General features: G+C 36.5%; 1 protein-coding gene across 1 annotated transcript in view; it reads left to right on the forward strand.

The window, feature by feature from the left end:
* CEP128 (centrosomal protein 128) overlaps positions 1-26,922 on the forward strand; it is a 115,581-nt gene that overhangs the window by 72,316 nt on the left and 16,343 nt on the right. Inside the window, exons 20-23 of the mRNA XM_039552733.1 lie at positions 5,490-5,539; positions 8,206-8,229; positions 24,376-24,453; positions 26,424-26,537. Coding sequence (XP_039408667.1) covers positions 5,490-5,539; positions 8,206-8,229; positions 24,376-24,453; positions 26,424-26,537 — 266 coding nt within the window. The remainder of the gene's footprint in view (positions 1-5,489; positions 5,540-8,205; positions 8,230-24,375; positions 24,454-26,423; positions 26,538-26,922) is intronic.

A 26,922-nucleotide genomic window follows, 5' to 3' on the forward strand; every position in this document is an offset into this window, starting at 1 on the left:
CAGTAAAAATACAAGTGTATACCTAAAAGATATAAAAAAAATGAATGAATTAAAAAAAACTTACAAGTTTTGTGTAAGGTATATTCTTTTGAAGTCTTGACTGTGTTACTTGCTAGCAACTACAGTAGCTAATAAATTGCTAGCAGCTAAAGAGGCAAAGAATATTGCAAAAGGGAATCCCTTTTTTAAAATGGTATTCTTTTAAGTCTGGAGCTCTTTTTAAATGTGGGTGAGAAAACTATTGATTTAGATACAGATGAATAGCTGTTCTGGTCTTGGTGATCATGAATACTGTATTGCTTGCAGTGGTGGAAACGGAACTAAAATCTTTAAAGACAGTGGAATGTGCTCAATGTTAATATAACAGTTTGCTAATGGACTAGAAAGCTCTAATCAGTATTAAAAATCACTTGCAACCTATGGGTTTTTTGATTTTTTTTTTAAATCTTGCTTGGGATTACGTAAACACATTTTGAAATACTAATAATTTATGGGCCTTGTTCCACACTAGCAAAAATTAATGTACTAAGAAATACCTATTTCACTAAAGCTCTTTTAAGATCATAATAATATGGTTATGTAGAAATTCCTTTAATGGCTTGCATGTGTGGCAAGTCATGTTTCAATTAAAATAGTGTGAAGCATGTGACAGTACTGTTTCACATCTCAGTTGTTTTAGTGCCAGGGTGATTTGTGGTGTCTGGCCTGACAGTACAAAGGTTCAGCCTCATTGAAACATCCTTTAGTACTGAGTGTTTCTAGACTGCGACAGTTGTCACAGTACTATGAAGCCATTCATCACAACCTAACACTGGTACAGGGAAAAACTGCAGTTGTTCTGCCTCTACTAGCCATGAATATATGTATCTATATCTATCTATCTATATCTCTATCTTGTGAAACACTTTGGTTAAACTGGTTCGGCTAGAAACATCTTGATTCACCCCCAAAATAGGGCCTTCATGTCAGATTCATTGTGCGAAGGGAAGAACTTGTAAGTGGTATAATACGTGGTAAAACTTGGCTGTGTAGATGTGAGCAAGGTAAGTAATTTCTAGCTGAGAGAAACTGGTTTACTCAGCTGCTTGAAAATTCCTTCATACTTGATGGAAACCCACTTGGCTGACTTGCGCAGCTACAGGAATGCTGCATTATCTGTTCAGCAGTTTTGTGGGAGACATATCCAAACAATGACTGAAAGCTGTGGGATGCGTATTTGAAGTGAGAATAATGGGAAATACTTGAAATAAAAAAACCCTACAATTTTATGATCAAAGCAAATTTAAAGGTAATATTATCAGGTTGTCTAACTAAGTGATTTCTCAAGAGTTTGGTATACACTTATGTAACTTAAAACCTCAATATCTAGGGTTACAAACTTTGGGAAATCCAAAATAGTTTTGCTAGTATATAACTGAAAGCCTTGATTTGTGTTTTGGAGAAGAGCTTTTCTTAGCTTGATGATGCAAAAATTATGCTGACAATTTTTTCCAAACTGCCCTTCTTTTCTGGTAATAACCTATATTTCTTGCTTTAATGCCACATAGTAGCTGTATTTTTTGTGCTGTGTGAGTTGTTCTGTATTTCCCTGTGTGATCTGCAACTGCTTCAGAGCGGTGAGAGTATTGAGTCAAATCTACCATCAGCCTGCAGATATCTAGGATAGTTTACAGCATTTTACCTATGAATGCAAATCTGAATTGTAGTGTGAGTGTCAACTTCAGAGTACTCTGAATCACATTTTAGGATTTTTTCACTGTATGAGTAGATCTCAGTGACTGTAAAAATTGATTCTGTGTACACTTCCGTATTTGTGCAATCCCCTTGGCTGGAACAAGGTGAACGTAAAAATGTGGTATTGGTCCAGTTTGTAGACTTTTCTCTGGCATGTCAGTCTTCTCTGAGATTGTGAAGAGGAATGTTGTCTGTCATTATCTTCAGTTTCTTAAAAGGGGAGGTCATGCAGTGTTTGAAATCAAGAAGTTGCTGCTCCAGTTAATACAAAGTCAATGTCCTGTTTCCCACCTTTGTTGCACCCAGCACAGAGATAAAGGAGTTGAACATTTTAGTTGATGAAGGAGTTTTAACATTCTAGGTAGGTATTGGCGTATTAATGGATCAGCTAGTAAAAATAAGATAGTACTGTTGCATTTTATTCATTTCAGTCAGTAAATACCTGCTCCTCAATTTATTTTCTGATACTTTTCACCAGCAGTAAAAATTACAACTGGGGTGTTTGTGTGAAAAAAATCTGTTCAAATAACTGCGTACCCTTTTTTCCTCACTTATCTGTGTGGTATGATGGAATATATAACTTTCATCTCCAGGTTAGTATTTGCATTATTTTGCAGCGTACTGTGGTGGTTCAGTGTCAGGCAAACTGCAAGAGATAATGATTCTGGCAGGATGTTTTAAATCATAAGCTGTATTTTTCCTGTAAGTTTCATTAGTCAAATCTAAGTCACTGTAGTGTAACTTCAAGGACACTCAATGTTTATAACTCAGTGAGATATAATCTTTAAATGATTTGGGATTTAAGCACTGTAAATAAATTGTTTTTGTATAACTGCCCAAAAGTATGATCCCTAATTTTGCAGACAGTATCCTGAGCTTGTTGATTTTGAGGAGTTTTAAATACCTGAAATATATCTGATTTTTAATAGTTTTAGCTTATAGTTCCTTATTGTGTTGCAAGCTTCAATATTTAGCTAGAAATAAAAAGTAATAATGAATATCATTATTTCTATATCTCATTTATCTTGTTGTCTTTTTCCATGTATTATCTTTTGAGAAGAGCCATCAATGCCTAAAGGTGCCTTTTTCAATAATGCTATTTCTTCTAGTAAATTTATAAATGGATGTGGTCTGTGCCCTGTGAGACTAATGATGCATTGCTTTGAAAAAACCCCAAGTACCCTGTGGTTACATTAGGCCTCGAAAGAAGATGATAGCAGGATTGTTGTAGCAACCCATGCCACTGTGCAACTTCCTTTACGAACAAAATTCTAATTGGAGAAACTCAGAAGCTGTTCATAGGATGGATGAAAGGAGCCTCCACTAGGGCCAGTGACCTAGTCTGTTGCAGACACAATGCATTCTCTTTCTTAAATTTATTGCAACATTATTTTCTGGCACATGACATAAAACATATTTAAGTTTGCACAAGAACTTAAATATGGGAAGTGTTGTACAAATGATAAAACAAATCAACAGAGCTTTTCAGATCAAATATGCAAAGTTATTCTATCTTTGTAAATGTCCAGAAGAATGATATAATATGCTATATATGGCTTTTTTGTAGCTGTTTAATATATATTGCTTTAATTTTAATTTTTTTTTACTTTAGCTTCGGAGAAAACATGTCATTATTTTAGATAGAATACTAAATGGAATCATCAGTTGAAATGCAGAACTTGATTTTTAAATATATGTTCATAAAGAGTGGCTCTGTGCAGGTGTATATTTTGTCAGTTAAATAACACCTGCCTGCCCTTCAATACCTGCCTGCCCTTCCAGGGACAGAGTTTTATGAAGCGTCCTGCGGGACAGCTGATGTAGGCAGGCAAACAATAAAGTAAATGGATTCTAGATAACCCTAATTTGAGATGCAGAACTTTCAAATCTAGAGACTGTTGGCAGAAATTAGTTCAACTTACTTTACATTTGTAGAAGATCTTTGAAAGGAACCTTGTAATAGCAACCTTTTCACTTAAACAATCATGTCTGTACAATAGAATCTTAGTTACTACATTAGAATGAAAATAAAGCAAAGTCAAGTACACTAATTTAGGGGTTTTGGTCAGATGGAACATGGGGATGAATTTTTCGTTTCCCACCCTTTTCTCATAGACTTATTCCTCACTCCTAAATTTTTTTAAAGCTAGTATTACACTACAAATGTTTATCAACTTACATATAATACTGGAATATACCCAAGGAAAACATACAGGGCAGCTACTTTTCAACCCAAAATTCTTGTACTAATGTTGATGGCAGCACATTTGGCTACAGTAATTTGTATGTCAGTTGAATCATTGGACTGAAAAGCATACCAAAGAATAATCCAGAAAAACATAAATGCACCAAAACAAAGTGAAGAAATGGTAATTTTAGTAATTTTAAGAAAGGATTTGGAAAAAGTTGCATAGAAGCTATGAAGAAAGAATAGCAAGTCAATCTCTCAGCTTGTGAAAGAATTGACTAAAGTTTTTTGCATGTTATCTACATCCCTTTTAAAGGGCTGGTGCTTGGAAATAAGTCTCAATCTACATGCAGTCAGAAATTAATAATCTATGAAAAAAGAGGGTTGGGGTGCTCATGGGGAGGCTTCATAACAAGAGAAGGAGATAGAAAAGTAAAAGATTAGCGATATAAAGGAAAGATGACAAATTAATATCAGTAGAATATTTTATGTAGCTACTATTGTAAATCATTGATGCTTATCTTTATGACTATGTTAAGTATCAGTGAACTTTATTTTTTAAGGAAGTAAACACAGGTACTTTCAATTAGCTGTTCTGTCCTTGGATACTGAGGGAATTGACAGTCAGAATTCGGTCCTGATGTTGTCAAGGCAGTTTCATAATCTTGTAACTCTCCTATTTGCTAGCAAACTGGAGCATATCTGAATTCAAAGTCAGTCTCTGGCTTAGATAAAGCAGTACTCTTCTCATGCAAAACTCCTGAGTGAACTTCTGATAGTTAAAATAGTAATAAGCCTGCAGCATGGTTTTTTGTTTTTCCTGCTCTTTATAAGGTTATAACTTTAAGGTTTCCCAGAATTCTAAATATGTTGCAATTTATCAAAAACATAATTTTAATCATAAAACTATGTGAATGAAATAAGAGAAAAGCAACTCGCAACATATGCCACAGAATTCCAACAAAATTAATTTCTAATGTGAAATGTTACATATGTGCATATATGTGCCAATGTCTATAATTGTCACATGTGACAATATGAGATACTAGGATTTTATGTTATAAAGACTATAAGAAACTTTTCTAATATTTTGTCACAGTGAATTATTTTCCTTAGCAAATTTGTTCCATTTTAGTGAGAGGAGGTAATTATTGTCAGTCAAAATAGTCTGCAGTATTCTACAGTAACTTTTCATATATAATTGTGTAGCTTTGACAGTCTGTTTTAGTCAATCTTTAGAAAGAATCTCTTTGATTTTTTCATTCGGTTCTAAAAATACACCAGAAGATTGATTTCAGTATAGAAAAGTTTGTGAATCTGAAAGCCTTTTTTCCCCTACCAGTCAAATTGTCTCTCTGTTTTCTTGTGGCTGTTTTTTAGTCACCTCAACAGCCCATGCTTGGAAACAGTCATATCACTGACACATTTCATCTATTATTTAATCAGCTGAAAAGGGGTGTTGTGAAAGCTGTAAAATAAAAACTCAATGACTATTTTACATGGTGCTTTTTCTATCAGGCCATGAGACAGAAAGTTGAATTTACAAGTTCTATTTTTCATTTTGCAGAGCTACTAGAGAAGACACACAGAAGAGAGGAAGAAATGGGAGCTCTCCAGGTATATTTTCTGCTCAATTAACTAGCTACATTTTTTGTTAAATTTCTTAAAATTACCAAATTGTATTGCAGCATTATGATTTTCTGAACTGCCTTGTAGCTTGAATTCAGATTTGGAAGTATATGCAGACAAGTAAGACCCAATAGCTAGTAATACCGCTGAGTTTCTTCACTGGCTGGGTTAAATTCTCTGGGCTGCATTACTTTCTTTTGTGAAAGTAAAGTATTCTAAGTAAGTATTTAAAGCCTCAGAAGTACTAAATGTTCATAATCACCTTTCTGAGGAAGAATGGACCTGTCAATATTTGCTAGGACCTGATAGAATATTATAAATCCTTCTAGCAGTAAGGCTGTTTGTGGTAAGAACTTTCAAGTCAGATTTACCCTAAGCTCAGCTTTGGAATAGTATTTAAGCCTTACAGTCAAATAAAACATACTCCTTTCAAATGGAAATGGCTAAGAAAGCAAAAACAGGCTTGAATGTCTGAATTGTGAGGCTCAGGAGGCTATGAGGGAGGGTAATGTGTGTATTCTTCAGAATACAGAGAGAAAAAAAGAAATCTTTAACAACAAATTGCTGCAAACAATTCCCAATATGAATATAAAAAAAAGTTTACATACAATATGGAGGTTATCAATGAGTCAGCATTCTGTAAGTGTACTGAAAGCAGGGCATTTGTGAGGGAACTGATGAAGATAATGCTCATAAGGAAAATGAAATTATGTATTGATCTGAGTTTTGACCATAGGAGTTTGTTTGAAGATAAGCCTTCTCATATAATAAATAGAAGGCATTTTGAGGGCTAGAAGTATCAAAGAAGTTAGAGTACAAACAGTTTGCTCCAGTAAGAAAAGACAACTTGCAAGACCCAAAAGTTACACAACACACCAATCCAGCTGTTTCCTGTTCAAACAAAAATCTTGGCCTGGCTTTCTGGCAGCTCAAGTTCAACAAGGCTGGGAGCTTGTCTGCGCAAGCAGTTTACACAGGTGCATATCTAGTTACATCAATGTAAAAAGATCTCCTTTCATGTGAAGCAGTTCTGCATCTGCTTTCATGTGAAGCTTTATGGTTGACAAATTGTTCTAATGATATTAATTCTGACTGAATGAGGAGTAATTTTAGACTGCAGGAAGTTGCATCATAGTAGTGTCTTGTATGGCTATATGTGCCTGCCTGACTGTCATGTTCCTGATTAAATTGCTTTATTCCTTTCCCTAACTGGCAGTTCTGGTTGAGTGTGTGAATTGTAGTGAATTGAAGTGCTCTGTAGTGCTGTTTTTATATTCAAATGCTTGATGTGGTTTTTTCTTCCTTCAGATATCTGTGCTTTCACAGTCAAGTAGTGTATAAATTATCTATGGTAAATTTCCTAATACATTAGATGCTAGTCTTCAGAAAATTGTTTGGTGAGATTGTAAGAGTTTATTATATTTTTAGAATTTGGTAACTATACCATGCACTTTATTTAACGCATGAGTCATTTTGAAAACACTATTTATTCTATCACTGGAACTGTTCTACTCACTCTAAGACCTTTTTTTTCAAAGTAGTCCTCTTTAACTGAAAAAAATTATATCTGAATTGTTGTTCATTATCACCAAAAATGTATGAGATCTGTAAATACCATCTTTTTTATGGTAATGAGTGTGTGTTTTGTTTCAGAATCTTTAAAAATGAGTGTTTGCCACTGCAATTTTGTGGAGGAACAAACATCTCAGGATAAAAATTTCTGAGTTTTTAGCATATTTTTTGTCATAAGTTTGTTCTGGTGTACAAAAAAATACTCTGTATCTCTGACCTGCTTCTGAGAAGGAATAAAGACTTTAGCATGTGATATACTACCTTTCTTGAGAAAAATTTGAGTAATATTTGAGTACGGTAAGAGGTCCTGTAATGTCTTAATGGTTACGTACTTTAAATGTGGGCTCATCTAAACACTTGAATATGTGTTTTGTCAGATTACTTAAAATACCATACCTAGTCAGGATATAGTACCAGAGTACAGTATCTTGATTTTAATAGCTTCATATTTTTCTTAAAAATACTTTGCAATGGGAGAAGAATATTAAAATATATGCAATAAATTAGCTAATTCTGGGTTCTCTGTATTTTGTGCTGGATTAAAACTGACACAAGTTTGTTTCATTTGTTTGACTAATGTCATCCTGTTATTAATAAAACATTATTCAGAGCTATTTCTGGATGAAAGAATAATGATACGGAATTTACTTTTTAGTTTTCTAAGGAAATGTGTAAAAGAAAACTAAGCCTGATGCTAAGATGACATGAATTCCAAAACATGCTAGATTTACAGTCTGAGATGATCAAAAAAAGAAATCATTCTTTGGGATACGTAAGAGTAAAATAAACAATACTGAAAACCTAATATACTAATTGAAAAAATGTATTGTGGAGTAATTTTTTTCAAATCCCTTCTTACCTTGTTTCTGGGCGGTTTCTTCTTTTTGGGACAAACTACTAAATGGAGTAGTATAGAAAGGTTAGACATCCAATAAGTACAACGGTTCCTATTCAGTGAGATTTTTACAAAAAACTGTACGTGTGACCACCAAACACCCAAAATGAATCCTATTTACCATTCTTTGACTTACACTGTGTTTATATTCCTTGCTTTCTAATGGCATCTTCTATTTCATTTTTAGGAACGTATTATGGCCTTAGAAATGGTAAGTTTCTTAAATTAATTTCCTAACCTACCACAATGACATTGCTGATAATTCGTCTAAATTATGAAAATTTTTTTTTTTTTTTAATGATTGCAGTTCTGGGTTTTTAACTGTCATTTTACTTTTAAGAGAAGATGTGATAATTTTGAACTGCACCTCTCTGTGTAGATTTTTACTACAGTACTTGTGTACTCATTACATGAAATACAGTGTATTTCAGTTTTGTAATTTTTCTGTACAGTTCAGTCCTCATCCCATCCCTGGGAAGAGAAATGTTGTTGATTTTATCCCTACCAATGATGCTGTTTTTCTAACATTTCTAGTGGTTGAGGTCCATGGGATAGATCTAATATTTCAGTGACTGCTCTGTGTGCTTAGTTGTTTGGTCTGGGAGGTGCAGACAGAATCAGTTCGTCTGCCCATATCAACGCTGCCACTAAAAGCGTAAAGGAATGTAATTTTAGTCTTTAATTAATATAATTTGATACTAAGTTGGAAGAACAAAACTTCATGCCTGTACATGCCGTGAATGCGTTATCCAGATGCCCCAAGCTAGTTTGTCCATCAGGTGGAATAGCTGGAATGAGTTTCTGCTTGCCCCATAATTTTGGAACCATGCTTCTTTCTTCTCATGTAGGAATGTCCAATAAGACATCACAAATTGTTTGTATCAGGTCCTTAGTTTCTTTTCATGAGAAATCCAGAAAATTTCATCTAAAGAAACCACTACTGAGATGAAATCAATGCTGCAAATATAAATTTTTAAAATTTATTTGTGCAAATTATTATTTTATTCTTTTTGATAGTCTCTGCATCTCTGAAAACAATTTCTGATTTCAAAAATATATTTAAAATGTATTCAATGTTAGAAAAAGCTTTCATTCAGTCATGAAAGACCCTTTGGAAATCAGACTGCTGTGCTGCAGCACCCGCCTTGTGGAAGCAGAAAGCTAATGCTGACATTCAGTGTCCTGGCACTTCGTGTGGTGCTGTGTGATTGTCAGGTGTTGACAGGACATTAATTCTGATCAGAACCTTCTCTTACTCATGGTTTGCTTACATGGCAACCAGTCAGGCGTGTATCCATTGCCATCCATTTCTCATGAGCCATGAGTTTAACTGCCTGCAAGTTTGACACTGTCCGTGCCATAATTATGCCTCCCCTGATGGGGGAGAGTTTTTAAAGTCTGCCAGGAGTCCGAGAGATGAACAGGACCTTCAGCCTTCTCTGCTTTCAGATAGTTGTTTATTAAGTCTTATCAGAGAAATAGAGCTACCAACATGATCCAGACATAGCACAGAGCAGAGAATGCAGGAGAATGCCAAATTATCAAGATTACACAGTCTTTTACAGGTAAATCGCCCAATGAAAACTTAAAACGAAAGATATTTTCACTTTTCCACCAATGTTCAATAAATCACTTTGTCACGTAGACAGGAACTGCGGAATTCTTTATCCAATCATCCCAAACTACTTCTACTGCAGAATATGGAGTAGTAGTAGAAGAAGAAGAAGGTCTGGAGAACAACAATCCTCAATTTTGAAGTTTTTTGCTTTTATCTATTTACTATATTAACAAACCCAAATCCTCTAAATTTTTCACCCTGTGACAATCTTACATAATATTCTAATTCACACCAGTGTAGATTCTAATTCTTCCCAGAGGGTAGGCAATTTTCTCCATGGACGAAGGTCAAAAACAGTGTTGTCCAAGGGGATAGAACCCTTCAAAACAGGCAAAGAAATATTCTCTGCACTCTGGGTTCCTACATCTCCCCCTCCTGTTTGAACCAAAACCACTTCCTTGACAGGTTGGTCTGTGGCTCATCTAGCACAGTGGAGTATACAAGGCACAAATACTAAAAGAATTACAACAACAGTTAAAACATACAAACCTATCTTCAAAATTTTTCTCCATAAGGGTGTAAGGTCAAACCAATTGAACAAATCATTCAACAGTGATCCGCTTTCTTCTCCAAGTTTAGCTATTCCATCCTCTAATTGCCGTATACTTCCATGGATGGATTCCGAATGATCTGACAAATTCATACAGCACATACCTTCAAATTCTTCACATCCATGTCCATGCACTAATAGAAGATAATCAATTGCTGCTCTGTTTTGCAGAGTCGCTTGTCTCACACTCTGAACATCAGTTAACATATCGCTCAGTGCGAGAGAGACAGCACGAGAGTTCTTACTTAGCCAAGAGCCCAATTGATCCAATTGTCTTAAGGCTGCTCCTGCAGCAGCACCAGGTAAAAGAAGAGCTGCAGTAAGCCTTTGTCCAAAATTCCAAGCTGCAAATTTGTCATTACAATCAGACTTATATTGCTCAACAAATCTTTTCTCCCTACGCTTATGTTCTTCTATCATTTCTGCGTTAAGTGTTAGCAAGGAAAGCTTCCCAAAACTGCATGGACTGCCCTTGACATTTGAGGGGATTGCAGGCCAAATTCTGTCCCCACAAATGAGAAACATCCCTTGTGCTAATTGTAATGGAGCCTGGTTGGATGGTGTGTTCATCTTTACTGTTGAATTGCACCAAGATGTTGCATTTCTATGTATTTTGTAATTTGGAGTAACATCTGTTGCTTTGACTTTATTTTGTTTCAACCCTGGAGAACTGAATATTACACAAAACTCCATCTTTATTGAACCAAGAATTTCCAATTCCTGAGGTTCATAAGGAGCCTTGGGAAGGGATTTGGTCCCAACATCCCAACTTTCCATTGGATTCGAACCGAATTGTGAAAGTTTTGGATGAACATGTTTGGAAGGTAGCCATTTCTCTGCTGTCAACCAAACATGTTGAGAATGGATTCTTTGGTCTTGAGTGAGTGAGACAAATGGTGTCTAGGCCTGATGCATTGGCCAGAGTCTCCCAGACATTTTCTTTTGGTTGTTTCACTGGGAAAGCTGCATTGCTTAAGGCAATCAGTGAGATGATAAGGCACAAGTGTAATACCTGATTGAGCTTCATGTTCAACAGCTTTATCTCACGGGAATCTCTGATCTGCAACACAACTTGTACCACACTCTTACATACAAAATTTATACCATTAACTTTCCCGCACTTTTGCATAAGACTCGGTCCACAGTTCTTGCACAGAAAGATAACTGATGTCTGTGGCATCAACAACAGTATTGACGCTGATTCACGTCTCCGTGCTCGCCTCCTTGACAAAGGTCAAAAACAGTGTTGTCCAGGGGGGTAGAACCCTTCAAAACAGGCAGAGAAATATTCTCTGCACTCTGGGTTCCTACACAAGTTCCTTGTCCTTTCTGCTCCCAGAGCTATTTTGACACAGGCAGAGGGTAGTTGCTTGCAAATACTACAGTGTCCTGCAAATTCAGTCTGTGCTTTGTGACAAATATTTATTTTTATTTTTTCTGTAGCTTTTCTCCCTTTTATACTTCCAATGTCTCCTACTTTATAAAGGAAGATTTGTAAGTTATTGTTCTGATAGAAGAAAAGGAGAACCTATTTATCATACTATCCCACTGTCCTCCCTTTCTCTACAATCGACTCATTTCTAACTCCTGCACTTGCCAATAAAATTGTTGTAGTAGCCATGTGATGAACTTGCCAACTTAGATAATAAAAAAAAAGTTGGGAAAGGAATGTAACATGAACCTTTCAGGTTCCATTCAGAGCTCTGGGTGAATTAACCTTCCAGGCTTACCTTAATCTAACTCTGTGATTTTGTGAGTTGCTGCAAACAAGGAGGTCCCTTGCCTCTCTCTGAGCCCTGTCAGCTCCTTCTCCTCTCAGCAGTCTGTCTGAGCTGGAAGCTCCATCTCCTGTCTACTGTACCAGACAGTTTCTTGGGTCTTCTATTTCCTTAGCCAACTCCTGTTTCCAGAGGAAAGTGCTGTATTACGAACCTCCTTCAAGATATTACACATGATCTGATCACTCCCTTAAGGAGCCTAAGAGCAAAAAGTACCCATCAGAAGAAGCTTTTGGATATTTTGGCTCTTTTTTTTCAATCAGATCAATTTTCCTGTATGATTCAATAGATAGGTACACTACTTCTTGCTCCAGCAAGTTGTACAGGACAGGAGCAGAAGCTGGAAGGTAAGGAAGAGCAAGGTTAATTAGACAGACTCACTAGTGGATATAAAAGGAGCTGAAGAACCAAGATGTTTTCTGGAATGATCCTTCAACTGTTGAGAAGTTCCAGAGGAGTAACAAGTACAAGCAAAACTGAGGTTTTGAGTATCTAGAGATTATGTGTTTTGTGTGGCTTTTTTATTTTGTTAAATGCTGTTTAATAAAGTGAATTTAATTATTTCGTAGCTATTAACAAGTAAATACCCTGATTACTTTAGTAATCAATTATGTAGTCTGACATTTCAAGAGAATTAATATGATTTATCTTTAAATAAGATGATTTACTTTAATCTTGAGTATAGCTTAGTTGTTACATACAAGATTTGGCTCTGTATTATTTATAGAGAAAGGTGTATGGTTTTTTGAGAAAAAATCTGCATTGTATTTTCAGATGAGGCTACAATGGAAAGTGTATTTATTTCTTGTAAAGAGATCAGGATGCATTTTGTAGGTGCACACTGCTACTATGCCATGCTTGGGATTTTATTGGGTTTCTGTAAACTACATACAGTTCTTTGTGAGCATAGGCTGCAAATCATATTCCTCTGCCTTACTAGTACTAGTCTGACATAAAAGACTGCAAAATTTAGTTTGGAATCAACCACATCCTGAAGTTATTCCAGTGAACATATGCATTCTATATCCTTTGATCAATAAAACAGCTTGTTGCTTTCAGTAGAGAACCCAGAAGTGAGGTTACCATTTTCTTAGAATACTTGGACCAGAGTTTTCTGGACACAGTTCAACTTTTTGTTACAATGTCCATAAATCTAGGTTGATCCCAGTAATGCTGTAAGTATTCAGCAAAACTGTTATTTAATATGAATTTTCTGTTCAGCATGAACATTTATGCGTTTTGTAGTAACTCATTTTTATGTTCGTGAAAGTAAGGTTTTGAATACCAGTAAAACAAATTTCTGTCTGCATCCATTCAGCAATGTAAAAGCTATTAGATTATTATCCTGTAGTAGCAGGCTCAAATTTGCATCAGTTTTTTGGTTTATCATCCAATTCAAAACAAGAATTGAAAGGATAACAATACTAAATGCATTTTGCAGAGAGATTATGTGACTAACTGACACCATCCATTTTTAGGTGCTTGCTCTCCCTCTCTGTGTTTCTTTCAGTGTGTCTTCCCTCAATAAATAAGTCTTGCTGTTGGCTCTTGAGATTATTTCATGATTTTCATGCTTTCCTTGTATAATTGTTGAGGAAATATTGTTTCAAAGGGTTAATACTTTCTTTTCCCCTTTCTTTGATTCTTTAGTGTCTTGCCAAAAGTACCATTACATCAAAGGCCTTCTGGTCCTCCTGGAACACAGACATTCTTTGATCTTATAAAAATGACCAGGAGAGGAGGAGCAGTTTGAGATCCTCTGTCCTGCCTGCCTCGCCCTTTCCTTTCCTTTCATCGGTGAGCCAGTGTGTCACTTCCCTTCATTGGGCTTCCCGGAGTCCTTCCTCTACTCATTACCACCAAGTAACTTCTGCTTCCTGAGGGTGCTGGCAGCCTGCTGTTTCTTTTCTCCTGATGCTCAGCTTTCTCTTCCCTTCTTCCTTGATGTTGTCTTCTCATCCTATGTATCTATTGCTCTTGTTTAATACCCAGCTACTTGTCCATCCTCTGCCCCCTACTATTTGGGTTTTCACTTGTTCTTTGAGGTATTTTTGTAATACAATCATCTTTAGCTTTCTAGCCCTCAGAGTGAAAAAGCATTTCCTGTGTTCAGACGGAACCTCCCATGTTTCAGTTTGTGCCCACTGCTTGTCACTGGGCAGCACTGAAAAGAGCCTGGCTCCCTCTTCTTTATACTCTCCCTTCAGAGAGTATTGTACACAATGATGAGACCTCCCAGAGCCTTCTTTTCTCCACATTAAACAATCCCAGCTTTCTCAGCCTTTCCTCACAAGAGAGATGCTCCAGTCCCTTAAAAAATTTGTTGCCCTTTTCTGGACTGACTCTTGTATGTCTCTCTTGTACTGGAGAACCCAGAACTGGACGCAGCACTCCAAATGTGGGCTGATGAGAGGAGAGGGATCACCTCACTTGACTTGCTGGCAATGTTCCTGGTGCAACCCCTACATTCTCTATCTAAGCTCCTTTCAAAATTATGAAAATGCATTCCACATGTTGCAAATATTGAACATTTTTGCCAAAGTTTAATAAACCAAAATCCTTCAGTTTTTAATTAGAGAAAATAAAAATCTCAGGAAAAATCCTTATTGCAAAAGACTTAAGTTACCTAAAGTTATTTATCTCAGTTGAACTAGGAGTAGTAATATACAGTGTTCTCACTTTTTTTTTAACATAGTAGGTATATGTATGTAAATGTAATTTTAAAGAGAGATCCTATGAGTTCCATCCACAGGATTCTCTTGAGAAATCAGAAAATCATAGAATCATTAAGGTTGGAAAAGACCTCTGAAATCATCATGTCCAACCTTTGGCTGAACACCACCTTGTCAACTAAACCATAGCATCAAGTGCCACATCCAGTTGTTTCTTGCACACTTCCAGGGATGGTGACTCCACCCCCTCCCTGGGCACCCTGTTCCAATGCCTAAAAACCCTTTCAGTGAAGAAATTCTTGCTAATGTCCAACTTGAACCTTCCCTGGAGCAGCTTGAGACCATTTATTCTTCTCCTGACATTGGTTGCCAGGGAAAAGAGACCAACCCCCAGCTGGCTACAACCTCCTTTCAGTCAGTTGTAGAGAGTGATAAGGTCCTCCCTGAGTCTCCTTTTCTCCATGATAAACGACTCCAGCTCCCTCAGTTACTTTTTATATGAATTATGTTGGCCTTTCATCTGTAGAATATGTATCTGAGTTCTTCCACAGAATGTAGCTTGATAAGACATAGATAGATGCTTTATTTTTCTTGGTTTGCTTCATATATCACAAAATAAGTTAAATTTTGTTTGACAGCAGACTGTTGACTAGATGTTTACAGTGTGCCGCTACATCCTTCATTTTAGCTATAAATGCTTTATATTTGATCTAATTATAACCATAAGACCACAGGCATCAATACCATAGATTTTTTTTCTCTCATTATTGTGCAGCTTTTTATTAAAATAGGGAAATCCATAAGGAAGACTCATAATTTTTTTTCTACTCTGACACTGATTTGCTGTGAATCCTTGTTTAAATCACTTCTCTTTGCACTTCAGTTTTTCTCACCTGAAAAACGGAACGATATTTCTTCTTTCCCATGAAGGCTGAAAATTGAATTTTTGTAATGCTTTCTGGAAGGCTTGATGAAATACTGTTAGCATACAAAACTTTAACATAAATTACATGTAAGGATTTTTAGCCTGCAATGCTCCATAATGTTGAAGATGAGCAACAAGGAAGTCTTTACACCTTTTAAGAATGTGTTCCCACTAACATTGCTTTACTTTACACACTCTGCCTCTTGTGTTATATTTGTTTTAATTTCCGGGAATTACATCTGGATGTCTCTGATCAAAATTTAAGCAAAAAATAAAGAATAGATTCTCAAAAACTAGTCCTATTGACCCCCAGAGTACCTGGAGCACTGACTGTGGATTCACAGAAAGCTGGCTTGCCAAAAGACAACAGTTTCCTCCATGTTTCCAGCTGCTAGTATGCATCAAACAACTACAAATTCATAGAATACTTTTCTAATATTTTCCCATGTAAACAATTCCCCTAGTTAGCACAGGGATGTCATGTGCTCATGAATGAGAGGAAAGACAGTCCATGTCATTGCAAACAGGAAAGGAAGCATCCATTAAGTTCCCTTAATTAAAATGTGGTCTACCCCATGCGAAACATCTGGAATCTAAATTAAATGTTCAAGTAGTTTGACATTGGCAATGCTTTGTTAGCAAAGGTCATTTGTTTTTCGTTAGTGTAGTTTTTGAACTACACTAAGGAAATATTTAAAAAATCTTACTTGTTAAAACTCATGAAACAATAATACAGAAAAACAAGCCAATTGAGCATGTAACTTGATATCATTTTGTAACTTGATAAAGTTACATGTGTTGCCTACCTTTGTATAGGTAATGACTTCTTTCTATGCTGAAATCAAACAATTGTGTAATTGGAGTCATGATACACGTGGAATACAAAGATACAAAGTACTTTTTTTTTGTTTTGTCCGAAAGTTCCCTCTCTATATATAATGTACTATTCACAGAACGTCGCAGCTATCATGGAGTTTGCCTGGTATATAAAAGTCAGCAGAGCATCTCAGGCCTCTTAAGCAGGACCACTTCCGTAAAAGGAAAGTGTATGATGTATCAGTGGAGAGATGGAGATTGAAGCTGGTTGTGCATAGTTTTACAGATTTTAACAGGGAAGGCAAAGGATACTTTTAAACATGCTGGGTGCATCCTATTCGTGCTATTTAGGTATTCAGTACACTAAGGTATTTTAAAAACAAGTCATTTTAGATCACCTCTAACATTATATCTTTCATTTCAATTGTGAGTAACTGCCTGCTGACATGCATTGCAGTCAGTTAAAATGACGTTGCATTTAATCCTTTTATGGTTATTCTTTGGGGATTAGCTAACTGGTACTTAAGCCAACTCTAATTAAAAAAAATATCTGTGCAATACAGATAGCCATTTGTTTTTACCTGCCTCAGAAAAGAAAGGAGTACTGTACTTGAAAGTCAATGAAGTTTGGTTTCTGGTTTATGTTTATGTGATTTCAATATATTGACTATAAAGGCAAACTTTAGGAGTACTATATACAAACCTGCTCTGATTTATTTGCATTTAGCAGTGCAGCTTTCAGACTAAAAATAAAATATGTTGGATTTTGATTTAGATCTATCCCTTGAGACAGTGTGAAACCATCTATTACCAAGAACACATCAGTATAGGAGGATTAACTGTTCACATGCAGTTTAAACATCAGTGTTTGTATTAGGTCATGGAAAATAAGTAATTTGTTTTGTTATTCTCTGTGAAAACATAGAACGCCCCTTTTTATTTGAAAATAAAGTAAATAGTCTTTATTTTAAAAACAGAAAGATTAGTAGCACTCAGTCTTTTGAGGTGAACTGCTGTTAAGTAAAATGCAATTAATACTGCCTCAGCCAGTACAGTGGGCGTTTCTTCCTCTTATCAGTACCGTCAGTGCACTGGGTCAGTACCTGCTGTTGCTTGTTATACATAAGCAGACAGATGTGACTGCTGTCTTTAGGATTATTTGTAATGCATTATGGCATACAGCTTTCTGATTTCTGGGAAAAAAATTAACAGTACTTAATTGCCCTCTATATCAGGTGCTTCTAACATCCTTTTTCACATTTTATCTGTGTGTCTAAATCTATCTTTTTAATAGAATAGAGTGTAGTCATTAATGATACAAGTATGGCATTTGAACCATCTTGAGCTTGCTGTGCTTTTTGTTAATTACCAGACCAATTCTGTGGGCCAGCTAAAAGTCTTTTATCACCTTTCCCTCCCATTCTTCAGTGTATCCTTTTATTGCCACCTTCCTTATTGTATCTCCCCTAACAACAAACGTGGCTTTTTCTCTTTTTCTGTTTTTATTTGGACATCAGTACCGTTCTTTTCATCCATTTTATGGAAAAGGCAGACATTTCTGTCCCTGAAAATGTTAGCATGTGAGTTGTTATCCTGTTCAAGTCCCTCCACAAACTGCTCGGAAGACTGTGAGAATTTTAGAATATAAAAGGAACCATTCTGGTTGAGACCAAAGGTCAGTTTAGCCCAGCTATAGACATCGCAACAATGGCTAAAATAAAATGCTTGGGGAAGACTGTATGAACAGGACTGACATGTATTTTGTTTCCCACTCATTCCGAGTCCAGCCGTTCAAAGCTCAAAGGCTTCCAGACTTAGATGTAGTTTCTGTGAATTTGGAACCATTCTATGGTCTTTCTCATTCACGAATTTGCCCAGTTTTCTGCTTAAAGCCATATGAAATTTTCTATCTTTATGTGACTTCTGATTTTATGCAAATTAGTCATTACTGCCCTCAGGCATCTTTCTTCCTGGCTGAAGAGTCCTGTTCTTTAGAGTATTGTATTTAATAATTTCTCACCTGGGAACACCACTCCATGGCTTTGAAAATTCTTGTTGAACTTCTCTGACCTCTCCCTATTTCCCTTCTGAAATAAAGATCCACATCTGCACTCAGCAGTCAAGATGCAACTGGATTAATAATCTGGGACAGTTATGTTCTTTCTCTGGCTTTTTTATCCTTTCCTGATTATATTGAGTGTTGGTTTTGCTTTTCTGATTGATACTGAACACAGTGTTAGCAGCTTCATGGTAATACATATCATTACCCCGTGATCTGCTTCCTGACTAGTAATGGTTACCTTAGAACACATCATTTTGAGTGTGAAGTTATATTTAAACTTTAGGAATCTAAAATACCTTTCAGAAATCCAAGTAGACTATACCATTCTTTATCCACATGATTCTCAACAGAACCAAAACCCAAGGGCTGAGTAGGCATCTAACGCAAAGGCTGGTCTTCTGCTTTCAGGATTATATTTAATAATGTAACTAATAAGGACTAGCAGAGACACAGCTAATTTATTTTTTTCCCCCTACAAGAAGTGCATGAAATAGAGGGGATATATTTAGGAGACACTTTGGAAGAACAGACAATTAATGTCTTCCTTAAATCCACTTACAGACAGTGTTGACATGTGGTCTTGGCACTGAAACTAGAGAAAGAATTGAAAAATGGGATGGCTTAAGGCATGGGCTTACATCTAGGGCCTGAGTTCCTTTTTTGATGAGAACAGGTCACAAGTCATCTGTATTAAAACAGGGTGGGGAAGAAAGGAAAAATCTTCATAGCTGAAAAAGAAATTGCTGTAAATTGGATGTACAGTATAGCATGATGAGGAGCTACTCCACTAAGTCTGCCCTGTGTCCCAGAAAACTTTATTTCAATTCTATGTAACATCTCAGATTTAGATTTTTCTGCAGTTCATAAGTAAAATAGTTTATCAAAATATGTTAGGTAATATATACCGTAAGCTTAAAATATTTATAGTGTAATTTGATGCTGGACCAAGAAGAGAGATTGAAGGGCATTGCAATTTCAGGGTTATTTCCTGTGACGAGGCATTTTATTTCTAATGGGGTAAGGGAGTTGTTGGTGTTCAAAGTAAAAAGTTTTGCAGACTTGGTCTCCATCAAATCTGTGTCATACTAGAATGACTGCTGAATATTAGGATTTAGGATTTTTTTCATATATATTTTCAAGTTTGGATTCCTCAGGCTCTGTTGTTTCAGCTTAGAAATATACATACAGACCAATACCAGGGGCTACTTTGTGAAGAAGCAGCAAACGTTACATCTAATCGTACGAAAGTGGTGTGGAAAATCTATGCTTTGCTGATCATACAGCCATTGTAAAAGAAGCACAAAATAGGAATGAATACTGCTTTACTGTGGTAAAAGTGAAGTGGTTGATTCTTGTGAGAGGGAAACATTAGAGATTGATAGATACCTCTAGGCAATTTTACTTTCAAGTGAGGATGTACAGTAGCACTTGAAAAAATTAAAAGAAAAAAGAAGCTATTTTATATCTATATAAATATTTCTACACTATCGTCTGTGAAAAACACTTTAAATGCAACATGTAGGCCTCTTACTTGATTACATCCAGAAATACGAAAAAGAATCCATTTTATACATTATTATTAACATATATAACTGCAGATTCCATAATAATTTTCTGGTAAAGAACCATATGTTACAGAAAATCCTTGTTAGGTGAATTTTGCAAGTAGAAAAAAATATGTTGCAAACTAAGTTACACACTGAAATATAAGACTTCTAATAAAGATAATACCATAGATTGTAGTTTTGGTCCAAACATGGCTAAGTAAGTGTGAAAATCACTGAACTTCCTTTCTCATGCACCAGGTGAGAAACAAAAAAGTGCTGTTTTCTTGCTGGAAGAAAAATCCTTTATTAATTCTAAATCTGAGTTTTACAAAATTGATTTGCCCTTCTTTATTCACCGCAAGTCAGCACAAGTGTGCACCTTTCTGTCCTTTCAGGTCTTGTCCATGGGCAGTGTTCAATGTTGCAATTAGGGACCTTTTTGTACTGAGCATCCTCAGGGCATCCCATTTCAGGAAGTGATATACCTATCTTTCAGGCATAATTCATATAGTTAGTCTTGTATAATTCCTGTAAATTTTTATCAATCTAACTGAATTAATGTGTTAGTATTAAAGAAAAGCAAAACTACTCATTCTGGTTTGTGTTCTTACCTAAATGATCTCAACATTATTTTTCCTGTCTCATTTCTATTTACCTGTTCTTGCTAAGCGACTAACAAATCTTTCTTTTACTCTGTTTCACTTTGGACAATTCTTCCTGTACTTCTTAAAATCTAAAATATCTTTACGTGCTGATCAGTCCTTTTACCCCATTTTGTAGGTCGTTTATTCTTCATATTGTTCTTAAAGCAACAATTCATCCAACCCTCTTGAATAATTCTTTCCCTGTGATAATGGAGCTGTTATTGTTCTAGCACATTTGACTGCAGTGTATTCTTGTTCCCTTCTGCACAGTGTGAAGAATAGAAATTATTCAGAGAAAAAAGCACCAGATTGGGAATTCTCAACCATTTCTTTCCTACTGCATTTTGCATTCCTGCTGCAGAATGTAACAGTGGGATGAGAACCTTGTTTCATCTAGCCTACAATCTAAGAGTAAAAGTTTATTCCTAGAAAATTGGAGATATTGTTTGAAACTTTAGTCTCACAAGGAAAAAAAAACCAACCAAATACCCAGAAAACTGATTTAACCGTATGCTTGTTCTATAGAAATATGTCCTGATATTGTCAGCATATTAACTGTCAGTACAAATCTTTCCTAACTACAGAAAATAGAGAAATATTTCTGTACACATAATATTTTTGCACACATGTAATTGCAGAAACAGAAGAATGAGTTTCACATCCTCTGCCTAATTTAGTTTATCGGTACTGAATACTGACTACAAGTTCAATCCTGTTAGCTGCAAATGAATTCCATTGTTTATAAAATTTGACCTTTGTTTGTTATGGATATTTCTTAAAACCTCAAAAACTGAATGTTTGGAACTAACAACAAGGCAGACCTCATTGCTTTTAAATGGATGGTGTGTCTTCATTTAGGTTACCCTGTTCAGTTCTGATTCTCCACTCCTCACTCCTAGTCTCCATCTTTTTGAAGTTAATTGCACTTGTGCTGAGAGGCTCCCATTAATTTTTCTTACCCTCTTGTGACTGAAACTTTTAGTCTCTTCAGGTCATAAGTCTGGGATCTAAATGGAATGTTTTTCAGAATGTTGGTCAGATCGAGACTTTCCAGGACTGGCAACAGAGCTTTTGCAGTTAAGGGCAAGTTAACTCGGTTTGCATAGGCTTTACAACATAATGATATTTGATTTCAGGATTGATGAATTTTATTTGTTTTACAGATTTTGTTTTGAAGTACCAGGGCAGTAATATGGTTAATGAAGCCCATTGTTGGTAGATTGAATACCAGACTAGCAGAGCCTTATCCAAAGAAGTGTGATTTTTGGAATTGTGGAGGAAATACTGACTGTTGTTCAGAAAGTACAAACAGTACTGGTTTTACTTGCTCTTCAGCAAATAATAGAAGGGCAGTCTTTGAGACACTGCAGAGGCATCTGGCCTATGGGACATGACTGTTCTTTGTGCATGACCAACTAACTTCATCTACACACAAAACCAAAACCATGATATTTGTTTTTTTCAGTTCTTTGCAGCTTGCAACAGACTACATTTTTTGTGTGATGGGTGTGAATGTGAAATCTTATTGTTGAGTCCAACCCTAACTCTCCCTGGAGTGGTAATTCATTTTTCAGTAGTACACACTACTATGTCTAATCTAAAAATGGAAATTTGATTGTTCTATATTTAGCTCAGTGCTCATTGCATATATTTTTATTTTTTAAAAAAATAAACCATAGAATCACAGAATAAGCTGAGTTGGAAGGTACCCACAAGGATCATTGAGTCTTACTCCTGGTCCTGCACAGCAACATCCCCAAGAGTCATACCATGTGCCCAAGAGCATTGTCCAAACTCTTCTTGAACTGTGGCAGGCTTGGTGCTGTGATCACTTGCCCTGGGGAGCCTGTTCCAGTGCCCAACCACCCTCTCGGTGAAGAACCCTTCCCTAATATCCAACCTTAACCTCCCTGACACAATTTCAGGCCATTCCCTCGGGTCCTGTCACTGGTCATCAGAGAGAAGAGATCAGTGCCTTCCCCTTCTCTTCCCCTCATGAGGAAGTTGTAGCCTGCAATGTGGTCTCCGCTCAGGCTCCTCCAGGTTGAACAGACCAAGTGACCTGAGTCACTCCTCATACAGCTTCCCCTCAAGGCCCTTCACCATCTTCATTGCCCTCCTCTGGATGCTCTCTAATGTATTTCTTATTTATAGTGTGGTGACCAAAACTGCTCACAGGACTCAAGGGGGTCATAAAAGGAGATCGGGTTTGATAATAACAGGACTTTCCTGTCATGATACCAGGATGGCTGTGACCAATGACTGTGTTGTCTTTCAGGTGTTTTTCAATACTTCCCAGCATAATCTTCTCCATAACTTTACCAGGCACTAAAGTGAAACCGACAGTCCTGTAATTCCTGGGATCCTCCTTCTTCCCATTCTTTAAAATTGTGACAAGGTTTGCCAGCTTCCAGTAAGCTGGAACCTCTCCAGATTCCCAAGACCACTCAAAAAACATCAAGAGAGGTTTTGTGATGACATCAGCTGGCTCTTTGAGAAGTCTTGGATGAGTCCCTTCAGGCCCCATAGATTTGTAGGAATCCAGCTGGAGCAGCAAATCCCACACAAGTTCAGGGTCGACTGGGAGTTGATCATTCTCACAGTCATGGTCCTCCTGCTCAGGGCACTGTGATCCCCTTGGTCCATCATCCATGTTCAAGACAGAGGCAAAGAATGCATTGTCTCTGTCCCTGTTTGTGAGGTGACCATCCTCATCCTGTAAGGGACTGAGCGTTTTTCTATACTGCCTATTGCCATTAATATATATGAAAAAACTCTTCTTATTGTCCTCTACATTTCTGGCCAGCTTCAACTCCAATAGAGCTTTGGCCACATGAATTTTCTCCCTACAGTGACAAGCAGCATCTCTGTAGTCTTCCCATGTCAGTAATGTCCCCTATTCTAGCCCCTGGAGACAGCAGACTTCCCTGTGAGCTGGGTCCAGTCTGCATATCGGGCCCTCCATTCACCTTAGAAGGGTGTTCCCTATTACAACTACCCTTCATTTTCTTGTTAACAGAGGAGGTCTTGGTGCAGAGTACAGGTGGTGTTGTTTTAGGAGGCCTCACTATCCCAGAAAGACCTTCACCTGCCTCATCAGTTGTCTGGCCTTCTAGTTCCAGAGCCTCACATGTATTGTAGAAGGTGCCAGTCCTACCTGTCAAATTCTGAGAAGGTGGAGGAACCTTCCTCCTAGTACATGCCGTATCCTGCTTCCAGCCTTCATCTTTAACAGACCCTTGGCTAGCAGTCATTTGTCTAATTACCCTGCAGGGTTCTGAGTCCATCTGCTTCTCCACTACAATGGAGGTTCATGGCTCCTGAGATTCTTGAGACTGTGAGACTCTGAAAATAATCAGTCTCTCTCTTGCTTGTTTGTTCAAACACTACGTAGCCTATTCATTTCCTCCCGTAGCTCCTTCACCTGGTGACCAGCTCCTCAAGCACAGCTCACCTTCTTCAAAAAAACTATCAGCTCCAGCCTCGTGAAGAGGCATCAGGCACTCCTGGCAGCCTCTGACCTGGAGAGCTCCATCTCCCATCAGCAGGTCTGCCTGGCTGGAGCCTTTGACATGGCTGCTTCAGTGACTCCCACAGCTACATGGGATTGAGCTTTAGGGCATGGCAACACCATAACTGAGGAAGCTTAAACTAGTACACTAATAAGACTGGGGTTTTTAATGTGTGAGATGGCTGAAAAAATGGAGTAATTTTTAATGTTTTAACTTGTGTTCTGTTTCTTCAGAGTACTCGAGTAGCTTTAGACCACCTGGAGTCTGTGCCTGAGAAACTGAGCCTGTTAGAAGATTGCAAAGATACTGGAGTGAGACAGATTTCATTTGACTCTCTCAGTACTTCTAAAATATTTTGGTTAATTAATATTCTCTATGAATGTAAAGATAAGTTGTTTAATAAGGCATTTACAGTTACGTATGTTCGTATTATATAGACAGAAACATACTGCAATTTACTTTCATGTCTATTTTTTCAGGTTTTCAGATTTTTTTCAGGTTATAAATTTAGTTCTAATTATTAACACTGCTCCATAATGTAAGCAAACATTGATAACTGGGTATAACTGATCATATGTTAATTACTGTCTCAGAATATTTTTATTGAGTGATATTACATGTTAAAAAATGAAAATTTTATAATTAAATAAATTATGCCAGTAGTTTCAATATTTAACTTAATGAGTGAAGATAGATGATCTTTACAACTTTTTGTTTTGTTGACATTGACATAATGACAGTACTTGTCACTTATTTCCTTAGAACCACTATCCAATCAAGGTGTGTTTGGACACAGTAGGACACACTGACAGTAGTGGTAAGATACTGTCAAGAGTGATAAACCTCAGATTAGATTTTCAGTGGCTACGTGGCTAAATGCCTGTACCATAGTTACTTTACATATATGAAATGGGTGGTTTAATAAAAAAGAATTTGGAACTTCCTTACACAGTATAAATTTTAAGTCAGTATTAAACCACAGATCAACAAATACGTAATGATTTGCATTTTATTTGCTATGTAAAATTTCTCAATCTGTGGTAGTCATAAACATTTCAAAACATACTTGTTTGGAGCATTGTTTATTGTGTTCCTGCACAAGGTCATCAGTTAATAATTGTACACCATTTTATTGCTGTCATCATCAACAGATTTGGTAGTGCAAATACTGGTTAAAAAGTTTGGGTTTTTTATGAAAAATATTGTTGAGATGTATAGCTTTAATTTCACATTCCGGGTATCCCCAGAAGAGCTTTTTTGCTCTGACAGAGGTCTGTGTTTACCTTCTGTTTCTGCTAAAGGAAAAATTTTGCTCTCAGCAGGCAAAGCAAAGGCTTGAATGTGGGGTATCTTCAATCTCATTCACACTTGCCCTCTCTCGCTTAACACTGCTCTGAAATTATGGTGTCATTTTCTGGTTTGCTCTAGTTATAACTTAGCCAATATTTGTGAGAGTGGAATGCAAAGTCTTTGGTTTAAATTGGGCTCTGTCTTTCTCCATCATGCTTAGTTTTTTAAAGATGGTTTTCTGAAGATGAGTCCCTTTCAACACAGTGTTTTGTTTAAGAAATAATTTATTATGCAAGAGAGCTAAGCTTTATGCCTTAACTTTGAGAAGGATGTCAGTTTGGAGCTTCATTACTGTTTCTATTTGCAAATAACATACTGGATTTTTTGTACAATAGCATATTTTACTCTCAAGTGGTATGCATGAATGAAGTATTTCAAAGCTGTTCATTGTTCTCCAATGCTAGCTAGCAAGTTCTTCCCTCAATGTTTTTATCGGGAGGGAGAACGAAAGAGGAAGTAAGTTTTGATAAACTTCTCAGGTTGTGTAGGAGGTTTGTTAATTCAAGCGAATCATTAGCTAGTTCAGTGAGTAGCATTATGTTTTCTTATTAAAAATACTGTTTTGTCCATATCCTTAGAACCTTTTTTTCTTCAAGTGCTTGTTTCTGCAGTGCTGTAATTAATATTTCACATTACAGAATTTCTTTGTTAGAAGGTATGATATTGCTGAAGTTCAGAAAGGGTTACAAGAAATCATTCACCAGTTAAGGATAAGGCCATTTCCATTTTAATCTACATTTGTTTTAACATTATTTTTCTGTACAGAACATTATGCTTTTATATGGCCCCTGTAGTTCAGCCTCTGAAAGTTAGTACTTAATTCATTCTTGCTGTGGTGAAAGTCCTTGACGAAACCTGTGTTTACAATAGTCAGAGTTTCTAACTACTTTTCATGTTATTAAATCATCTAAATCTTTCAATGCATTTCTAGGAGACCTATTGCCGAAGGGAGATGATTGAGGAAAGATATATGAAGTATAAAGATATAGTAACTTCCTTACAGCAACAGCTGGAAGATTCAAAGCAAAGAGTCAGCCAAGTCAAGGTATTTGTGTGTACTCCACTTTTGTGTCCCAGTTACTTTCAATCAGCAACATAACCGTACCTTATTAACTCCTAGTACAAACACAGACTAAAATCCCGCATGAATGTTTCTGTTTCATATAGCTGCCATGGCTGATGGCATGGCAGGTATATTGACATGGCATGAAATTTGATGAATTAGGGGTTGCGTTCATTGTAAGTGCCATGGATAGTTTCCAAAAATCTTTCAAATTTTACAGAAAGGTGTCTTACTGTGTCTTACTACTCTGAAATGTTTACCTGCTTTGTCGAATTGCTGTCTACAACAATTTTTAAATTGTTTTGTTCAATTTTCTCTTATCCTTTCAAGTAAAAGATATAGAAACCTGTTTCCTCTATATAAAGGT

The sequence above is a fragment of the Corvus cornix genome, chromosome 5 (assembly GCF_000738735.6).
Source record: "Corvus cornix cornix isolate S_Up_H32 chromosome 5, ASM73873v5, whole genome shotgun sequence".
NCBI lineage: Eukaryota > Metazoa > Chordata > Aves > Passeriformes > Corvidae > Corvus > Corvus cornix.